Source organism: Oncorhynchus mykiss, chromosome 9, assembly GCF_013265735.2.
Source record: "Oncorhynchus mykiss isolate Arlee chromosome 9, USDA_OmykA_1.1, whole genome shotgun sequence".
Classification (NCBI taxonomy): domain Eukaryota; kingdom Metazoa; phylum Chordata; class Actinopteri; order Salmoniformes; family Salmonidae; genus Oncorhynchus; species Oncorhynchus mykiss.
The window spans coordinates 20159488-20174700 of NC_048573.1; the positions used below are offsets into that span (position 1 = coordinate 20159488).

At 42.4% G+C, this 15213-nt stretch overlaps 1 protein-coding gene and 1 pseudogene across 2 annotated transcripts in view; one reads left to right on the forward strand and one right to left on the reverse strand.

Moving 5' to 3' along the window:
* The window catches only part of LOC110531711 (calpain-5), a 16920-nt gene extending 7821 nt beyond the window's left edge, over positions 1-9099 (reverse strand). Inside the window, exons 1-3 of one of the 2 annotated variants that reach the window (XM_036987535.1) lie at positions 8836-9099; positions 7065-7471; positions 5800-5965 (exon numbers count right to left, since the gene is read on the reverse strand). In XM_036987535.1, coding sequence (XP_036843430.1) covers positions 5800-5964 — 165 coding nt within the window. In that variant the 5' untranslated portion in view covers position 5965; positions 7065-7471; positions 8836-9099. The remainder of the gene's footprint in view (positions 1-5799; positions 5966-7064; positions 7472-8835) is intronic. The other variant, XM_036987536.1, reaches the window with a different exon arrangement.
* Positions 7108-14463, forward strand: LOC110532969 (annotated as a pseudogene).
* Positions 14464-15213: the final 750 nt, after the last annotated feature.

Here is a 15213-nt window from a genome sequence, read left to right on the forward strand (position 1 = left end):
ACACACACACAGGACATAACTTGTACAAATTTAACTTTAGAAAAGTTATGAACTTCATTTTCCCTTAGATGATATCATGTTCAACCTACCGGATGAAGTATGAACCTGACTGGATGATAGCTGAGGAAGTTCAGTGTCCAAGCATCCTGTGTGTGTGTGTGCACGTGCGCGATTATATGAGTGAGTGTGTGCCTCACTGCAGAGTGAGGTGACAGATGTCATCCTATCATTTGACCCCCGGTGGATGCACGCTTAAAATTCCTGCACAGAGCATGAGGAACACACTACAGAAAAGAGTGAGGTTAGCTACCACCTATAGTATCAGGCATGTGCACAGATAGGGCTCAACCAGTCCTCTAGCACCGACCCCTTTGCCCTCCTACAGAAAAGTGCCCTGTCAGCTCTGTGGATTTTTTAAATTTATTTTATGAATTACTTTTAACATTTTATTTTGAGTTTCTTTTCATTTAGCTTTTCATTTGAAGTGAAATGAATTGCACATCAAACTAGCTAATTTCATAAGCTCTTGAATATCAGAAAATTCCCCATCCGCCCTACTGCCACAAGAGCGCACTCATATGCATGCAGTTTACACTGACTGCGGGCGCCGGACAGGGACAGAGAAGGGGTAATTTGACGGCATGTTAGTAAGAGGCAGATGTAAGCAGCAGAACAAATTCAAATCAAGTTAAAATGTGTTTGTTTTGACATCATAGCTAGCCAGCTAGCTAGCTAGCATACTAACATCTAATATTAACATAATAACATATTAACAACATATAAACATTCTCCCATCATTTGCTGATAGCTGAAAGTCATTATTTTCCCGATGTCAATCATCTGTCACCGTCTCTAGGCCTAGTAGTCAATGGCACTAGCTGGCTTACAATCTGTGATGATGAGTGACTGTTGCAGAAAATAAATAGGCATATAAATGCTGAAATGTTGGCTACAGAGACAGTTAAGACACTACCTGTAAGTACTGTATTATACACTGCTCAAAAAAATAAAGGGAACACTAAAATAACACATCCTAAATCTGAATGAATTAAATATTCTTATTAAATACTTTTTTCTTTACATAGTTGAATGTGCTGACAACAAAATAACACATAAATTATCAATGGAAATCAAATTTATCAACCCATGGAGGTCTGGATTTGGAGTCACACTCAAAATTAAAGTGGAAAACCACACTACAGGCTGATCCAACTTTGATGTAATGTCCTTAAAACAAGTCAAAATGAGGCTCAGTAGTGTGTGTGGCCTCCACGTGCCTGTATGACCTCCCTACAACGCCTGGGCATGCTCCTGATGAGGTGGCGGATGGTCTCCTGAGGGATCTCCTCCCAGACCTGGACTAAAGCATCCGCCAACTCCTGGACAGTCTGTGGTGCAACGTGGTGGATGGAGCGAGACATGATGTCCCAGATGTGCTCAATTGGATTCAGGTCTGGGAAACTTCTGGAAGGTACTCTGAAAGGAGCTCTGGAGCGCTGTCAGAGTGCCCATCGGATTCTTGGTCACCTCCCTGGCCAAGGCCCTTTTCCCTTCATTGCTCAGTTTGGCCGGGCAGACAGCTCAAGGAATAGTCTTGGTGGATGGAAGATTTCTTCCATTAAATAATGATGGAATCCACTGTGTTCTTGGGGACTTTCAATACTGCAGAAATGTTTTGGTACCCTTCCCCAGATCTGTGCCTCAACACAATCCTGTCTCGGAGCTCTATGGACAATTCCTTCTACCTCATGGCTTGGTTTTTGAACTGACATGCACTGTCAACTGTGGGACCTTAATTAGACAGGTGTATGTCTTTCCAAAACATTTCCAATCAATTTAATTTACCACAGGTGGACTCCAATCAACTTGTAGAAACATCTCAAGGATGATCAATGGAAACAGGATGCACCTGAGCTCAATTCCGAGTCTCATAGCAAAGGGCCTGAATAATTATGTAAATAAGGCATTACTGTTTTACATTTTTAATACATTTTCTAAAAATTCAAAAAAACTGTTTTTGCCTTGTCATTATGGGGTAATGTGTTGATGAGAAAAAGTTGTAATTTAATACATTTTAGACTAAGGCTGTAACGTAACAAAATGTGGAAAAAGTCAAGGGGTCTGGATGCTTTCTGAATGCACTATATGTCTTACATGTTAAGACTACATACAACCTCAACCTCATATCCAATAAATAGCCAACCTTGAAGACACACCACTATGCTTCCCTTCCCCACTCGTCATCACAGACATATGCTATTTAAATCAAGTGTTTCTTTTATAAACACACACTGATACCCTGGTCATTTTCAGATCCTAATCCGCAACACGCGCCACACACACTCTGGACCAGGTCGGGTTACTCTGTCCTGGCGCGTCTGGTTCTTTAGAAAGGCTTCAATTAACTAGATCTGGAATAAAACCTGCTGAGTGGATGACTAGAATTAGACTGGGGTATTAGACTGGTGCCCCCTGCCACGGGGAAAGGGCATGTAGGGGAGTCCAGAGGTCCAGCACGAGTGTGTGGTTTTAGACAGAAAAATACATTGACTGATTGATTTTGATGGAACAATGTGTTATCAGGATTTACGGTCTTTTACAGTGGGGCAAAAAAGTATAGTAAATAGATGAGAGAGGCCTGTAATTTTCATCATAGGTACGCTTCAACTATGACAGACAAAATGAGAAGAAAAAAATCCAGAAAATCACATTGTAGGATTTTTAATGAATTTATTTGCAAATTATGGTGGAAAATAAGTATTTGGTCAATAATACAAGTTTATCTCAATACTTTGTTATATACCCTTTGTTGGCAATGACAGAGGTCAAACGTTTTCTGTAAGTCTTCACAAGGTTTTCACACACTGTTGCTGGTATTTTGGCCCATTCCTCCATGCAGATCTCCTCTAGAGCAGTGATGTTTTGGGGCTGTTGCTGGGCAACACAGACTTTCAACTCCCTCCAAAGATTTTCTATGGGGTTGAGATCTGGAGACTGGCTAGGCCACTCCAGGACCTTGAAATTCTTCTCACGAAGCCACTCCTTCATTGCCCGGGCAGTGTGTTTGGGATCATTGTCATGCTGAAAGACCCAGCCACGTTTCATCTCCAATGCCCTTGCTGATGGAAGGAAGTTTTCACTCAAAATCTCACGATACATGGCCCCATTCATTCTTTCCTTTACACGGATCAGTCGTCCTGGTCCCTTTGCAGAAAAACAGCCCCAAAGCATAATGTTTCCACCCCCATGCTTCACAGTAGGTATGGTGTTCTTTGGATGCAACTCAGCATTCTTTGTCCTCCAAACACGACGAGTTGAGTTTTTACCAAAAAGTTATATTTTGGTTTCATCTGACCATATGACATTCTCCCAATCTTCTTCTGGATCATCCAAATGCTCTCTAGCAAACTTCAGACGGGCCTGGACATGTACTGGCTTAAGCAGGGGGACACGTCTGGCACTGCAGGATTTGAGTCCCTGGCGGCGTAGTGTGTTACTGATGGTAGGCTTTGTTACTTTGGTCCCAGCTCTCTGCAGGTCATTCACTAGGTCCCCCCGTGTGGTTCTGGGATTTTTGCTCACCGTTCTTGTGATCGTTTTGACCCCATTGGGTGAGATCTTGTGTGGAGCCCCAGATAGAGGGAGATTATCAGTGGTCTTGTATGTCTTCCATTTCCTAATAATTGCTCCCACAGTTGATTTCTTCAAACCAAGCTGCTTACCTATTGCATATTCAGTCTTCCCAGCCTGGTGCAGGGCTACAATTTTGTTTCTGGTGTCCTTTGACAGCTCTTTGGTCTTGGCCATAGTGGAGTTTGGAGTGTGACTGTTTGAGGTTGTGGACAGGTGTCTTTTATACTGATAACAAGTTCAAACAGGTGCCATTAATACAGGTAACGAGTGGAGGACAGAGGAGCCTCTTAAAGAAGAAGTTACAGGTCTGTGAGAGCCAGAAATCTTGCTTGTTTGTAGGTGACCAAATACTTATTTTCCCCCGTAATTTGCAAATAAATTAATTAAAAATCCTACAATGTGATTTTCTGGATTTTTTTTCTTCTAATTTTGTCTGTCATAGTTGAAGTGTACCTATGATGACAATTACAGGCCTCTCTCATATTTTTAAGTGGGAAAACTTGCACAATTGGTGGCTGACTAAATACTTTTTTGCCCCACTGTATGTATTGTGTTGTCATCAACTCCAATTTGAATGTTAGCCTAGGTCGTTAAATAGCCTGCCCCATATTTGCTAAATATGTTGAACATGTTTGTGGTCCACATGGTTCAACTTGCTTTGCTTCAATATGGAAATATATTGTTAAACATAGGCTATAGCGTTCACACGTATATAGGGGCTAGGCCTCCTGTAAATTGTAGTCTGGACATGGACATGCCAAACGTGGTCAATAAGCAAATATTGACCACGCTATTGTACCATTGTCTATGTGCTAGGCAGATTCTCAAAAAAATCCATAGTTAAATATAAGAGGAGTGAATAGTTTGGAGATGCGTGTCTTTGATAATTGGGCAAGGAGTGCTCTTTGAAAATTGGGATGAGTAGCCTATTTGAACAAGCAAAATGAAGTATGCAGGTATGTGAATTGTGAATATTGAAAAAGCATGAGGGCAAAAACCTCCGAAATATGTCACTGCACTCTCAGTAGACCATTAAAAAAAACTTTATTCATAGTCTGTTGGCCAGGATAAAAAGATGCTGCTAAACCAGACATGATTAAGTGGAAGGAAAGTCTATGCTTGATTTTTAAAAATCAAATTCAACGAAATGCAGGGAAACTCTTTTTTTTAAATGTTTCTAAATATGAGATTCAAAGGCACATCTCTCCTTCCATGGGCACTGTGCATCATGGGTAAATCCATTATCACCTGCGTTAGTAAATCCTGCTTTTTATGGGTCTTAAAACGTCCCATTAGCGCTGCATGACATCTTCACAGGCCCAGTGCAGTCAACAATGTTATTTCCCTTTGTTTTATAAACACTGAATGGACAAAACATTAGGAACACCTTCCTAATATTGCGTTTCACCCCCTTTTGATCCCAGAAAAGCCTCAATTCGTCTGGGCATGGACCAGGGATGTTGACTCCGATGCATTCCACAGTTGTCAAGTTGGCTGGATGTCCGTTGGTTGGTGCACACGGGAAACTGTTGAGTGTGAAAAACCCATCAATGCTGCAGCTCTTAACAGACTCAAACTGGGGCGCCTGGCAACTACTACTGTACCACATTAAATATTTTGTCTTGCCCATTCACCCTCTGAATGGCTCACATACACAATCCATGAGGAAACTTACCAAAAAGGTCATGCTGAAGTACTGAAATTCCCACAGAAGAACGTTGTAACGTTCTCTGAACATTCTGAGAACATGACTTTAAACAGAACCATGAGTAAACCTGTAGAATACGTTATGCTGAAGTACTGAAATTACCACCTAAGAAACATGGTTCTCAGAACCTTATGTGCTAGCTGGGTATCCTGCACCACTCTCAGAACATTGTGGGAAGGTTGTATGCAAAATAACCATAGGACAACCACGCTCTCACCAAGCTCTAACAAACATATGGTTCTCAGAACGTTATGTGCTAGCTGGGGACACGCCTCAACTATTGCCTCTCCTCCCACCTCAGCACAAGAGCTGATGTTAAACAGGTAAATTGCCAAACCTGGCTTTAGAGCTGGAAAATTCCAGAAATTGATGAAATTGCGTTTGACACTTGCGCCTCCTTAGCACTCATCCACTCACTCTTTCCAATTCTCTCTCCCCTCCATCCTCCAATCTCTCACCCGTGGTCTCTTCCATGTGAGTCCAGGGGGTGGGTCTCGTTTGTAGAAGAGTGACAGTGCAGAGGGGGGGAAGAGGGGGTCCTGGAAGAGCTTGCCCCGCCGCAGACACGCCCTCTTCAGCTTGTGGAAACTCTGCCCCTGGAACCCATACACCCTCTCTGGCATACTGAGGATGAGAGAGAAAAAGTGGAGACAGGGATTGAGAGAGAAATTGATGGGGCATGAGAGAGGATATGGGGGAACAGCAAGGAGAATGTCTGTTCATTTCACTATTTAGAACATATTTAGAGGATATTACATATCCTCTCATTCTATTGTTGCCTAGGGTAAGATAGTTTCATGTTGTTATTGTTCATTGTCACATGCACTAGTACAGTGAAATTACTTTCTTGCTTGCTCTTTCACAACAATGCAGTAATCAATATCAGTAGTAGGAAGACACATTATAGTTGAAGGCAGTCAGTTGTACAACTGACTAGTATCCCCCTTTCCCTTTCCTTTCCCTTACTATAAAACATGTATTAAAAAGTCAAGTAGAACAAAAACACACGAGAAATAGAAAGTAACTAAGCGTTTCACAGATAGTACACCACATTAATGAAAAGTGTGGAGCTAGAAGGGTTAGCGTTAAGGTCATCAGGGTCAGGGGGAGGGGACATGAGGTGAGGACACAGTCATTAGACCGAGCTACTGCCAAGGGGGCAGATACCAGCCAGCAGAGTGTGTATGAGTGTGCATCACTGTGTGTGTGTGTGTGTGTGTGCGTCAGTGTGTGTGTGTCTGTGTGATTGAGTGTGTTCATCAGAGTGTGTGTGTGTGTGCATTAGTGTGTGTGAGCCAGGTGCGATTCTGTGTCAGTGTTTTTGCCAGGAGACGGTGTGTGTGTGTGTGTGGTGTAGGTGGCTGGGGTGCTAAGTACCGACACACACACAGACACACACACACACACACACACACACAGGCCAACATTAGTAAATTACACTCTGACTTTTCCTCCACGGGCACCATGTTAAGGGAAGTTAAAGACGAGAAGCACTTCTTCACATTAGCAATTCTAAAATGAACTGATATTGGTTCTGTCTATAAGCGTATGGCCTATCCTCTGTGCATGACAAAGGTAAGAATGACAGAAGCCTTGCTACATTGTTTCTCTACAATATAACGTCTCAATCTGTTAATATGTCTAGATGCCCAGTTGTTAACCTGTACATATTCAAATAAGTAAATAAATAAAATAAAATATTCTAACTAAGTACAGTGAATACCTGTTCTAGATGGATTGTCACTGTATCCACTTTGGTTCCCGGTATGAGCAAATTCCTGGAGCTCAGGTACGTCCCGTGAAACACTCCCTCTTAGTCATAAATGCAGTTCCATCTGATTGGTCCAATACAGTATAATGTTATCTAGGGAATCTAAATGTCAGGAAAGCCTCTTCTGGACACCCATATATCCAATAGAGGATGTTAGAGAGAGAGAGAGAGAGAGAGAGAGAGGTTGTATGGAGCTATAGGGTCAGCTTCTGTTGTTCCTGTCTGTCTCCTCCGTCTCTAAGGCAACCCATACAGGCACGCAGACCAGCTGTAGGTATTGTGGTAGTTTTCCAGTGTTTATAGTGGCATCTTGACCAGCTCTCCCTTGGAAAACATGTTATTTATGTTCAATGGATTTCCTGGTTCAAATAAAAGTTGAATAAAAAATATGACATGATTTTAGCATGAGCATACTGTTATTACAGCATGAATAGTAATTCTTAATGTTTGGGGCTATTGTCATTTATTTTATGTGTGTGTGTGTGTGTGTGTGTGTGTGTGTGTGTGTGTGTGTGTGTGCCTCTCTCTGTCTGACTTCTCTGTGTGTGTAGTTCTGACATGAGCGACATCGCTTGTGACTTTTTAAAGCGTCTAAGTGTGTTTGTGAATACGTAACAGAGCATACTGTAACAGCTGAGTGACACGCTGTATGTGTGATGTCCATGTTCAACCTGTCACAACCTGTGCTTCCATGTGCCATTCCTACGTGACTTCATATGATGTGTAGGTGTGTGTGTGTCGGTCAGACCTGGGTTCAAATACAATTTGAAATATTTCAAATCCTTTTACCTTTGTCTTTAGCCTGCTTGGATTGCCAGATATGCGGGGATTGCTACTATTCAATTAAGTCTTGTGCCTGGACGCTCAATCAAGACCAGCTAAAGTATTTGCAACTATTTTAAATAGTATTGAACCCAAGTCTGGTGGAAGTGTTTGTGGCTTTAAGCGTGACAGGGCATCAGTAACATCAGTAGACCTGTGTAGCTGTGTGCTGCTGTAACCCTACCCTCCAGAAAGACAATGGATATTCACTCCTTCCATTGCTCTGTGATATACTGTAACACACAATTAGCAAAAGCTAGCCACTGTAGCCTCTCACACTGGGGAAACACCACAGGGTTACGTTCAGACATGCTAATGTTTCACCCATTACAGTAAAAACACTCTTCGTCCTCTAACCCACACTCTTAGGGAAAAAAAGGTGCTATCTAGAATCAAAAAGGGTTCTTTGGCTGTCCCCATAGGAAAACACTTTGAAGAAGCCCTTTTTGTTCCAGGTAGAACCCTTTTGGGTTCCATGTAGAACCCAGGGTTCTCCTATGGGGACAGCCACAGGACCTTTTTGGACCCCCTTTTTCTAAGAGTGCACATATGGGACTGTCCCAGGAGCATAGGACAGAGGGAGCAGACACAAACTAACCAATCAAGAGAACTTGAGACCATGCAAGGCTATACTTGTTAGTGTGTAGGCTATTCCATGCAAAGCCACACAGCACATACACATTAAGGTGCAGGTTGGTTGTTTCTTCATTGAGCCACTTATTGATCTTGCTCTCGCTTTCTCCTGTGTGTGTGTGTGTGTGTGTGTGTGTGTGTGTGTGTGTGTGTGTGTGTGTGTGTGTGTGTGTGTGTGTGTGTGTGTGTGTGTGTGTGTGTGTGTGTGTGTGTGTGTGTGTGTGTGTGTGTGTGTGTATGTAAAGGTATCAGTGGAAGTATCTCTTACCGCTGGGTCTGCTCCTCTCTTCAGATCCTCTGCATAGTGTTCTGTCCTCTCCCTGAACCCCATACTCCCCCGGCAACTTTATATGTGCAAGACCCCTCTTGTCCCTCTCACTCTCCCTCCTTCTCTCTTTCTCCTCCCCCTCTCTTTCTCTCTCTCTCTCTCCCTCACTTTATACTTGTCATTTACACATTCACATAAATCTTTGTTCATTCACACTTTACCCCTCGTTCTCTCTATTTTTGGTCCTTCCTTTCTGTCTTTGTCTCTATTTCTCTCTCTTTCTCTCTCTCTTTCTCTCTCTCTCATGTTGTCATTAAGCGCATGTTCCATCCGCAGGGGGCACCCACCTCCTCCTCTCCTCTTCCCCATCCCCCTCATTTAACCCCTTCATTGCCAGTCTCAAATCTGATTATCTCATTTGAATTTAAATAGCTATGTATCTATGTCATGTTGTTCACATTTGCAGCGAACAGCTGGCTGCGGTGTGCACACAGGAAACAGTGGGACAGGACAATATTATCGACTAGATACCACTGCAGACTGGAAACTTATGCTCATGAGAGCACATGCGCAGGTAGGATTATAGATGTGATGCTATTAAACATAACTTATGTCTATCAAACATTTTAGATGCAGGTCTGATGATGTTTCTCAAACGCACACCACCATTTTAGGAGATATTCCGAGTTGGATTGCAATGAATCTGCTAGTCACAATCACATTAAATAAGTCATATATTTATAAACCCCACCTTCGCTTATCAATCTACTCACTCCTTCATACCAGAACTTCTTCCTATCTGAAGTATCTTCCTCACCCACACCCAACTGTCAACAAGAATACCACCACAATGACATGACATAAACCCTACAAGCCGTGCTGTGTCATAATTAATCATATATACACTGCCTATTAATAAATAGTGTTTATAAATAAATAGTAGGCCCTAGTTCTGAATTCTAGCACTGACAAGGAGTGGGGGTCTTGGGTCTCCAAAGCCTCAAACTCACCAACCAAATTCACTTGATCAAATCCTCATGAGATCAAATAAATGCATTGGTATCTTAGCATGTTTTTTTTGTATTGTTGTGTTTACATTTTACAAGTGTGCTCTGAATACTGTTCCCTACCTAGACTAGATTTCCTACATTCGAATGGGCACAATCCCCCTTTTCCTATTTTGGGTAGTGTCAACTACCACACTGCGCCAGTGCACTGACATTTACTTACTGTGAGTCTGAGAGTGTTTTCATGCTTTGTCCCTTTCAGACAATTTTTGTGAGAAGTTTGAACACTCAAAAGGAACTCAGACACTTCAAAAGAGCCCCCGATGCGAACCCAGGTCATTTGAGTCCGGTTTGCTTGAATTCCTCGGTCCGGTTCCCTTTGTTTGGGGCAATATGAACACAAAGCTCCCCAGTTGTGCTTGTCATTATTACACGCACCAAACACTACTGCAATACCGTTGCCCGTGCCATAAACCCTCACATTGGTCCCACAAAATAGAGAAGATGATGATGTGCAGGTTTGTGGAAAAAAACGTGTCCTATTTTTGATATTGATTAGCGATAGTCAAGGATGAGTTTTTAGTTCAGATTCTTTGTTTACAATATGTGTTAAATAAAGGTAAACAAATATATATAATATGTGATCTATAGGTTAAGAGAGCTTCATAAGCTGTTTATTTGATTGAGGGGTTTGAATAGTGTAAGACAACAACATATTTGGTGAGAATCACAGTGGCGCAGTGGTCTAAGGCACTGCATCTCATTGCAAGAGGCAGCACTACAGTTCGAATCCAGGCTGTATCACATCTGGCCGTGATTGGGAGTCCCATAGGGTGGCGCACAGTTGGCCCAGCGTTGGCCGGGGTAGGCTGTCATTTTAAATAAGAATTTGTACTTAACTGACTTGCCTAGTTAAATAAAATAAAAAATATTTATATAAAAAACATTGGCTGCAAAATCTGTTCTAGCTCTTAAAGGGGCAGTAGCCTACATTGGGTGTACAATTTTCAATTGCAGAATTATTCATTTCCAGTTATTCTTCTGCTATTTATTCTGTTACCAATAATATTTTTGTACATGTTAACAGTATCTTCTGATTCCAATTATCATTTCACTTATTTTAACTAAATGCAATCTATTAGCTTCCAAAATGTAAGTAGGTAAATATAGCTGTCCGACAACACATTCTGAGTGTGCATTGAGTGAATTTTGGAAAAATATTTTGGTTCCTTTCTAAACATAGCAATGTGAATGTAAAGAGGACGCAGACCACAAAATAGATGAAGTGAAATGGCAAAAGAGTTGAGTCCTCATTCAAAGGCAAGGGCAGTGTGAATACAAAGACAACTGAGTTAAAGAGGACAGATCAGTGATTTTAAAGAGGACAATATGTGAAAACACCCTGAGTCTCCCAAAAATGATCAATGTGGATTCTATAAACAGATTTAGGTAAACAAGCTGGTGAAAAGTGAGAATAAAGTTGCAATTGAACTTTTTCTCTTGTGCTTCCTTTGGGTGTGAATCTTCGCTATAGGAGCCGAGGACAAAAGACTGCTCAATAGATGCGAAGGTAGACTACAAATTCAATGTGATGATGATGCCTTGTCCAGCTTAGTTAGCTATTCAACGTTACTTGGCTAAGTCTGTCTGTGAGTGTATTGTCACTCCTCTGCAGTGGCATGTATTCATGGTTAAGGAAGCCAGACTTCCTAAAATTGGCCACGAAAAAAAGAAAAAATATATCAAATGATTTATCTTTCGTCTCGCTGTGTTTTATCATTTTCAATTCGCCAGAGGCTGAATGTATCTCACCAGAAAAGGCACATGAGCGAGCGAAACAGTGCCCCTTTGTCTCTGTATGTGTAGGCCATCTATCTGATGCTGTCTAGTACAAAAGAGTACGAAATTGTTGACCCCCGTGGCATTGAATGCAAGTGAAGCCAGCGAGCATTTGACCTCCCTTGATAATATTTGGGATAAAATAATAGCCAATTAGGGTTGAGCTAAATTTAGTGAGTTTAACTGAGAATGGTCCTGGGGCACCAAAAAAAAGTGTCAAGTGAAACCAGTTTGGATTTGGCATGGAGAGCATATATCACTGACATAAACTCGCTGTGCATCTCGTTGTGTTGTTGTCCTCCGGTGGCTAGCTAGCTAGTTCAAATTAGCCCTTTCCTAAATTAGCCATGGATGGAGATAGGGATTAGGACTTGTGGTTTACTTAATTCTCCGTACTGGCCAATGATTATAATGGCAATTCTGATCCAACAATAAATGTATACATTGTGCCCCTGGCTTGAGAGGATGGAAGTTCAATATGTAGCTAGATGTAGAAGGCTAATGTTAACTAGCTAACGTTAGCCATGAAAGGAAGTTAGGCTGGCGAGCAAGCTTTTTAGCCAGGTAGCCTAGGACAACAATTTTGACTGAAGTCCTCCTTCAGTAAAAAATCTAAATCGCTGGAGGACGTTTTGATGTGATTTGACCACTCATTATGTAACACACCTGAGTCAATTAATGGCCTGTGTACAGTGCCTTGCGAAAGTATTCACTGTAAGTCGCTTGGGGTATGTCTCTATCAGTTTTGCACATCGAGAGACTGACATTTTTTCCCATTCCTCCTTGCAAAACAGCTTGAGCTCAGTGAGGTTGGATGGAGAGCATTTGTGAACAGCAGTTTTCAGTTCTTTCCACAGATTCTCGATTGGATTCAGGTCTGGACTTTGACTTGGCCATTCTAACACCTGGATATGTTTATTTTTGAACCATTCCATTGTAGATTTTGCTTTATGTTTTGGATCATTGTCTTGTTGGAAGACAAATCTCCGTCCCAGTCTCAGGTCTTTTGCAGACTCCATCAGGTTTTCTTCCAGAATGGTCCTGTATTTGGCTCCATCCATCTTCCCATCAATTTTAACCATCTTCCCTGTCCCTGCTGAAGAAAAGCAGGCCCAAACCATGATGCTGCCACCACCATGTTTGACAGTGGGGATGGTGTGTTCAGCTGTGTTGCTTTTACGCCAAACATAACGTTTTGCATTGTTGCCAAAAAGTTCAATTTTGGTTTCATCTGACCAGAGCACCTTCTTCCACATGTTTGGTGTGTCTCCCAGGTGGCTTGTGGCAAACTTTAAACAACACTTTTTATGGATATCTTTAAGAAATGGCTTTCTTCTTGCCACTCTTCCATAAAGGCCAGATTTGTGCAATATACGACTGATTGTTGTCCTATGGACAGAGTCTCCCACCTCAGCTGTAGATCTCTGCGGTTCATCCAGAGTGATCATGGGCCTCTTGGCTGCATCTCTGATCAGTCTTCTCCTTGTATGAGCTGAAAGTTTAGAGGGACGGCCAGGTCTTGGTAGATTTGCAGTGGTCTGATACTCCTTCCATTTCAATATTATCGCTTGCACAGTGCTCCTTGGGATGTTTAAAGCTTGGGAAATCTTTTTGTATCCAAATCCGGCTTTAAACTTCTTCACAACAGTATCTCGGACCTGCCTGGTGTGTTCCTTGTTCTTCATGATGCTCTCTGCGCTTTTAACGGACCTCTGAGACTATCACAGTGCAGGTGCATTTATACGGAGACTTGATTACACACAGGTGGATTGTATTTATCATCATTAGTCATTTAGGTCAACATTGGATCTTTCAGAGATCCTCACTGAACTTCTGGAGAGAGTTTGCTGCACTGAAAGTAAAGGGGCTGAATAATTTTGCACGCCCAATTTTTCAGTTTTTGATTTGTTAAAGAAGTTTGAAATATCCAATAAATGTCGTTCCACTTCATGATTGTGTCCCACTTATTGTTGATTCTTCACAAAAAAATACAGTTTTATATCTTTATGTTTGAAGCCTGAAATGTGGCAAAAGGTCGCAAAGTTCAAGGGGGCCGAATACTTTCGCAAGGCACTGTATGTTTCAGGGTACCTCTGAAGAACCTGGTGCATAAGGGGGTGAAGGTGGAGCTGGGCCTGCCCTATGAAGTCTGGGACAAACCCTAGGTGGAGGTGTCCAACATGAAGAAACAGGTACACACCCGTGTATGTACCAGTGGAGGCTGGTGGGAGCAGCTATAGGAGGGCGGGCTCATTGTAATGGCTGGAATGGAATAAGAGGAACAGAGTCAAACGTGGTTTCCATATGTTTGACTCCGTTCCATTAATTCCATTCCAGCCATTACAAAGAGCCCGTCCTCCTATAGCTCCTCCCACCAGCCTCCACTGGTGTGTACACATTGACATACAGCCCTACTGGAGCAGCATGAGGAGGTTGTTGAGGACTGGTACCTCCACCATCTGGAGGAGAGGCTGAACACTTCCTGTGTGAGATGCACGTCCTCAAGACCTACGAGCAAGGTCAGACACACACTATAACATGCACACACTTGCAAAGCAAACTCACGCCTAATGCCCACACTCACTCAAGCAGACACTTGAATAGAGGCAAACACAACATAGCTTCACATGAGTTCATGGAGAGTTCAACACTGAGCCCTCTATCTCTTTCAGAATGTCTACGGGAGGTTTGGAAGGGTGACATGGGAACGAAGGGATTGAATGAGGAGATAGCAAGCAAAGGAGAGGGAGGAGGAAAGACAGATGATGCAGGAGAACTGTGAAATCACCCTAAATGACAGAGTGAAAGTGTTGCTATCAGAATTAACCCCTCCCTCCATCCCATATGGTCATGAAATCTATGGAGTGGGGGATAGTTTAAAAGCATGGAGCGTAGGTGCAATGTTACATTCAACAGAAGTAATAATGTATGTAGCAGACCAATCAAATGAATATGACATTTCCTAGCTCTGCATAGACTATCAGCCTTCTGATAGAGTGAACCAAGTCAAGTCTCCCAGAACTTTCAGTACTTCATCACTCTAAAATCATCTGTGGAGCAAGAGGCCATCTAGTGGTGTCGGTCCAAATGCTTTCACAGATGTGTCATCATGGCTTACAATTTGCGTCGACTCAATATCATCAATTTACACAATCCTGAAGCCAACATGAATGTGCCTTTTCAATAGGTGAGTTGACACTCAGAATGCTACACTATAAAAAAAATTGTAAATTATAACACCAACAGGATTTGTTCCATGGTGCCCACATCACCAACAAACTAACATGGTCCAAGCACACCATGGCAGTTGTGAAGCGGGCACAAAATAACCTACGAAAAAACGACAAAACCTCAGGAGACTGAAAAGATTTGGCATGGGTCCTCAGATCCTCAAAAGGTTCTACAGCTGCACCATCGAGAGCGTTGCATCACTGCCTGGTATGGTAACTGCTCGGCCTCCGACCGCAAGGCACTACAGAGGGTAGTGCGAACGGCCCAGTAAATAACTGGGCCCAAGCTTCCTGCCATCCAG